General features: G+C 42.7%; 1 protein-coding gene across 1 annotated transcript in view; it reads right to left on the bottom strand.

Annotated features, from left to right (window-relative positions):
• Positions 1-115: 115 nt before the first annotated feature.
• The window catches only part of cabp1b (calcium binding protein 1b), an 8,829-nt gene continuing 3,016 nt past the window's right edge, over positions 116-5,928 (bottom strand). The window contains exons 2-8 of the mRNA XM_008326331.3: positions 5,603-5,770; positions 3,215-3,245; positions 2,624-2,767; positions 2,345-2,454; positions 1,503-1,577; positions 1,356-1,428; positions 116-162 (exon numbers count right to left, since the gene is read on the bottom strand). Coding sequence (XP_008324553.1) covers positions 137-162; positions 1,356-1,428; positions 1,503-1,577; positions 2,345-2,454; positions 2,624-2,767; positions 3,215-3,245; positions 5,603-5,770 — 627 coding nt within the window. The 3' untranslated portion in view covers positions 116-136. The remainder of the gene's footprint in view (positions 163-1,355; positions 1,429-1,502; positions 1,578-2,344; positions 2,455-2,623; positions 2,768-3,214; positions 3,246-5,602; positions 5,771-5,928) is intronic.

Here is a 5,928-nt window from a genome sequence, read left to right as displayed (position 1 = left end):
GTGTTGGCTGAGGCTGGGGAGGGGGAGCCGCAGCAGCAGCAGCAGCAGCAGCAGCAGCAGCAGCAGCAGCAGCAGTGTTGTGGCAGTTTCAGTGCAGGATTGATATGTTTTTTCCTTCAGGAATCTCTCTCTTTTCTCACCGTGACATCATCCGCACGAACTCTGTAAAACAGAGCAGATGTAAACAGATGTAAACAGATGTAAACAGATGTAAACACAAGTAAACACATGTAAACACATGTTCTCCTCCTGGAACACTGAGATGTTCCTCTAACAGAACCTGTCATGTAGCGTAAAGAAACATTTGCACATTCCATAAATTTACAACCATGTAAAACCGTCCCCTCTACAGTCATGAACTCTGAGTCAGGACTAGAGACGTCCAAGTCCAAGTCCAAGTCCAAGTCCAAGTCCAAGTCCCCGTAGAAAAGTATACATTACATCCAAGTGGCTTTCCTGAAAAGTCCGAGTCCGAGTCCCTGTGGTTTTAAGCTTCAGTCTCAGTCTTTGAAGAAATACGTTGAGAGTTGGTTTCCTGAATAATAATATTAATTTGAACTATATTAATCTCATATCTGGGAAATTGTTGCCTTAGCAGCGGATGTACTGCTAACCGCTACGCTATGAAAGTTTTCCTCGATGGAACTATTTTTTGGATCAGACCTGGACGACGGAGAACCTTCACGTCCATCAGGAACTATTTTTTGGATCAGACCTGGACAACGGAGAACCTTCACGTCCATCATTATCAGTTTACACTAGCTTGTAGCATCGGTGCGACGTGACTGATATCAGGTTAGCTAACGTTAGCTCAATGCTAAGCGAGAAACACCTCAGGCTAAAAGATTAGACATTAAATACAGCAAGAGAGTCACTCTACCAGGTGACTAGAGGACACCCATGGTACTGTACCAGGTGAGTAGAGTACACCCATGGTACACCCATGGTACTGATGGTACTGTACCAGGTGACTAGAGTACACCCATGGTACTGTACCAGGTGACTAGAGTACACCCATGGTACTGTACCAGGTGACATAATCCCTGTATGGAGATAATCTGACAGCCTGTATCTGTGTTGGGATTTGATGTGATGAGGAGTGAAGTCACAGCGACAACCAACGACAACAACAATAACGACAACAACGACGACCACACCGCCAAAAACAACGACAACAACCACAACAACGACAACAATGACAACAACAACAACGACAACAGAAACGGCGACAACGACGAAAAAAACAACAACAACCACAACAACGACAACAATGACAACAACAACAACGACGACAACGACAACAGAAACGGCGACAACGACGAAAACAACAACAACAACAACGACACCTCACTGACCTTCAAAGTCCACGTGTCCATCACCGTTCAGATCGATGTCCCTCAGGATGTCCTCCAGATCCCTGTGTCCCACCTGGAGAAGACAGCGTTGAGGGACATTTCCACAGCGTGTACATGTAAAGACAGAACCAGAACCGGACTCTGTACCTGTTGTCCCAGCAGTTTCTTCATGGCTTCTCGGAGTTCTGCGGTGCTGATTTGACCGTCGCCGTTCGTGTCAAACTACAATTGACAGAAAAAAATATATAAAAAATTAATCTGAGGTAGAACTGAACACGTCACACGTAGCTGTCATCGCGGCTGCCTTTCACATCTGCCTTACATGCAGAACGTCATGGGTTCGAACCCCTGAGGAGCAACGTAACTAACAGCGCCTCCTGTGGCAGTCTGTGTGGCCAGCTAAGACTCACACTGTGATTTTCTCCACTGTGGGACTAATACTTCAATTTTTTTTTTCGGACTAATACTTCAATTTTATTTTTTTTAAATTTTTTACACCAAATACAAGGACTGCAAATATATTGATCTGCAAGTGGTGACAACTTGACTAAAATGACAGAAACAACAGCACAAGTTTATGTTACACTGTTACACTGTTTGTTACAAAGACGAGAATTCGTTACAAATAAGATAATTTGTCTTTTTAAATTTAAATTTGAAACCACACACACAAACTGGTTTTTATGTCTTGTGAGCACTTGTGCGTAATAATCTGTATCCTACATCAAATTTTCATCCTAAAAACTAAACTTGAAAATCTAAAATGTCATCTCTCTCCCAGCAGACCATCAGGACTGATGGTCCCCACGGTGACAGTTATTTTTAAGTGTCCCCACAAGTATGGTTAAACGAGGATCTCACACACAGATGCATTTTTGTGAATCAAATTTCCCTGCGTACCTCTAGGGGGAGCTTACATACCATGTTTGAGAACCCCTCTTCTAGAACAAAACCCAGTGAGTAGCAAAGTTTTTTGAAACTGTCCGCACCTCCTTAAACGCATCCCTCAGCTCCTTCACCCCAATCATGTCCGCAGTCTCTGCCAGAAGTTTGGGTCCCATGAGTTCAACAAAGTCCTCAAAGTCAACATGTCCTCCCACTGTTGGACAGAGAGAAAACACACAGCTGCGTTGTTTGGAGAAGGAAAAAAAAAAAGAAAAAAAAAAGAAAACTCTGTGACAAGGCCGTGATCTGAGAGGAGCTCGGTCGCGGCGTAGGCCGTGATCTGAGAGGAGCTCGGTCGTCGTGGAAACGCGGCGCGAACTCACGGTTCATGTTGATCTGCTGGCTCAGTTCTATCAACTCCATCTCTGTGGGCATGTAGCCCATGGTCCTCATGCAGTTTCCCAGGTCTTTACAGCCGATGAAGCCGTCCTTGTCTTTGTCGAACTCCCTGAAGGCCTCGCGCAGCTCTGGGAGGAGAGCCGCAAATTTGAAGAAGACGTTTACAAATATATACAGTATATATATATATATACATTTTATATTTGTATTTACAGTTGGGACTTCAAGATACGTTTTCCCCATTAAAAAAAATCCTAAAAAACAATTAATTCGTTCCAGACCCCAGAAATAGACTATAAACCCAAACATCAAAAATATTGATCATATAAAATAATAATAATCAAGAAAACATTTTATATTATTGTTATAAAAATGGGTAAAATAACCCAGAGAGGAAGTGGTCGGTTGAGCAAGTAAATCGTAACTCGATGTTTTTCTCTCATTACGAGGAAAATCTTGCAAAAGTTGCTCAATCGTAACTTGGAAACCCCGTATTTCGGGGAGCTGGTATCTTGAAGCCCCCACTTTACTTCTTTAAAATGTTTTGAATTTATTTTTCCTGACGCGTCACCTACCATCCATTTCTTCTGGCCTCAACTCGCGGTCCTGTGAAGAACCACAGTTACAGTTAGAAAAGGTAAAATGATTCCATAAAATAAAAACTTAGAGACTGAAGTAGATCTTCGTCTGTATCTTTCTTCAATTCCTGCCTGTACATCAGTGTGTTCAACTAAACAGACAGTCAGTGAATTTAAATGAGTAAATTAAAACTAGAAGATCGTTACATTCACTCCATGTAACATTTCTGTTTGATGATTCCATTTCCGTGTGAAAACCTCCAGAGATCCATCGTCTTCATCGTCCGATCGTCCGATCGTCGACTGATCACATTTGTTCTGAACGTTCACACACTGATGGTTTTGAAGCGTTGAACAGTTTGACCATGAAACACAGTCAGTGAATCGTGTTTTTTTGTTTTTATTTTGGAGACGATTTTCTCTGTACGTAACAGAGACTAGTGGAATATTCTGGAATATATTTGACCTTGGAATCCTGTACTTTCTTCATATTTGTTCTTGTAAAAAAAAAAAACAAAAAAACAAAAACTTTTTGTATGTAATATTTACATCGGGTCCTCGGTTTACGACGTCCTCGACTTCCTCGTCTTTTTGTGGTTACGTCGCCCATAAATTTATTACGAAAGTCTTGATCCATTATTCCAACATACGGTGTTAAAACGACTTTTTTCACAGGAACTACTTTCCAAGCGTAACGGACATTTGTCCGTCTTCCACATATAGCGCCGACGACGACACTCGGCGCTAAATGCTGACGACGTCTTTGTTTACATTCGCCAGTTGAACGCCATACAATGGATTGTGCTGCAATCGCTGTCTTTCTTTTGGGTTGTTTTTTTTTTTTTTTGCCCTTCATTATGGTCAGACTCTACTAATGTTTGTTGTCCTAGATCAGGAGTGTCAAACATCTTTTGGGTTGTTCAGAATAGGCCCACTAGGGGGGGTTCAAGCCGGCCCAATAATTCTAAATTTTGAAAATGAAAAAATGCACAAACACTTCATGTCAGTGATGTTTTGTCAAATTATATTTAATTAAATATAAATATTTTCTAATATACTTGTATTTACTTGCAGGAAAACGTGGGCTTGTTGTTATTTATAGTTAATTATGATGTGATCTCTAATCAGGCTGAATGAACCAAAATGAGTTTGACACCAAGTCATGTCGCACTGAAAGAACGGAATTCTGACGTACGTCGAGGACCCTCTGATATATTTATCTCCATCTGCTTTTTCCTGTTAGTGAAGGTGTGGGAGGGGGGGGTTGAGGGGGGGTGGAGTCAATCCCATGGTGGGGTAAACCCAGGCCAGGATGGTCCATTCACGCTCACATTCACACCTCTGGTCAGTTTGGAGAGACCATTTCACCTGATCTCCAAGCTGCATGTATTTGGACTGTGGGGGAGAGACCATTTCACCTGATCTCCAAGTGTCATGCATTTGTGTTACAACTGTGGAAGTTGAACCCACACCCACCTGAGAACAAACATGCCAGCTCCAAACTGAAAGACCTGGGATCAAACCAGCGACCTGGTGATCTGCTCTCTGTGCTGCATCAGCACCAAGGTGGAAACTTACAAGAGTAAATTAGAGTAAAAAAAAAAAGCTAATATGCTAATGCTAATACAAAACATATAAAGTTGCTTTGTGGCTCCCCCTGCAGGGGAGTTGTGTAGCTACTGTACATGCCATCTGCTACATCCTCGATCTGAATCAGAATATTTACGAAGAATGTTCTAATATCGATATATTCAATCATTCTAGCTTCAACGCAGGTTGTTATTTACACACGCTGTGGAAAAGTTTGAGTTTCACCAAAGCACCTCATGATTAAAATACACTCTCTACGCCCATTGTTTATGTTTATGGACGCCCGACTACAGACTCAGATCGAGACAGTCGATAACGACTGACTTACAGTTTAATAGATTGTTAACGACTGATTAATATTATTGTTGTTGACGACAACGACGTCACTGAAGGTTTAAATCCACCCACTTTACGAAGCTAAATACTGAGTTGTACTTTCGTACAGTTCTCTTAAAATCTTTCCATATCAATATCACCAACATTTGCATCAGTCACTAATAAAACCAGAAGTTGGAATAAACAGAAAAACAAGGTTGTTTTTGTCGCAGGCTTGAATTAGGATTCATCTCAGTTAATCATGATAAATTACGATCACGATGAATCCGCAGCTACACTGCCATTAAACCGCACATATATTCATTATAATCTGTTGACAAAAGGCCAGCCTTCCAGTTAGCACCACAGTGGTCGCGGTTTCTAAACCTGTGCTAACAGGAAGTGGGTTTGAACCCGCGACAGTTCGGAGGTTCTTGTCTTTCTCATTCATGCACAGGATATGTTTCAGGACTTACGTACAGCCTGCCGGCTCTCAGCGAAGCCCTTGCGCAGAAAGATGCATGCGGGCCCCAGCACGTTCTGCATGGTGGCGCCGTTCTGGGCCAGGGCCACTAGTGGCTCGAGACTGGCTCCCCCAGAACCCCTGTCCTCACAGAACTGCACTGCTTTGTAGTTTTTCTTCTGGTCCTGGAGCGGGGTTCAGGGATTAAAGGAGGAGCCAGACACGGGAGCAGAGACAGGAGTAAAGACTGAGACTCAGCAACATGGAAGTACAACGTCAACAAGGGTGGAGGGAGATCACCACATGGGCCGGGGGTGATGGAGTCAGAGGGTGATGGAGTCAG

This window comes from Cynoglossus semilaevis, chromosome 14 (assembly GCF_000523025.1).
Source record: "Cynoglossus semilaevis isolate Cse_v1.0 chromosome 14, Cse_v1.0, whole genome shotgun sequence".
Classification (NCBI taxonomy): domain Eukaryota; kingdom Metazoa; phylum Chordata; class Actinopteri; order Pleuronectiformes; family Cynoglossidae; genus Cynoglossus; species Cynoglossus semilaevis.
This window is presented reverse-complemented; position numbering and strand designations above follow the sequence as displayed.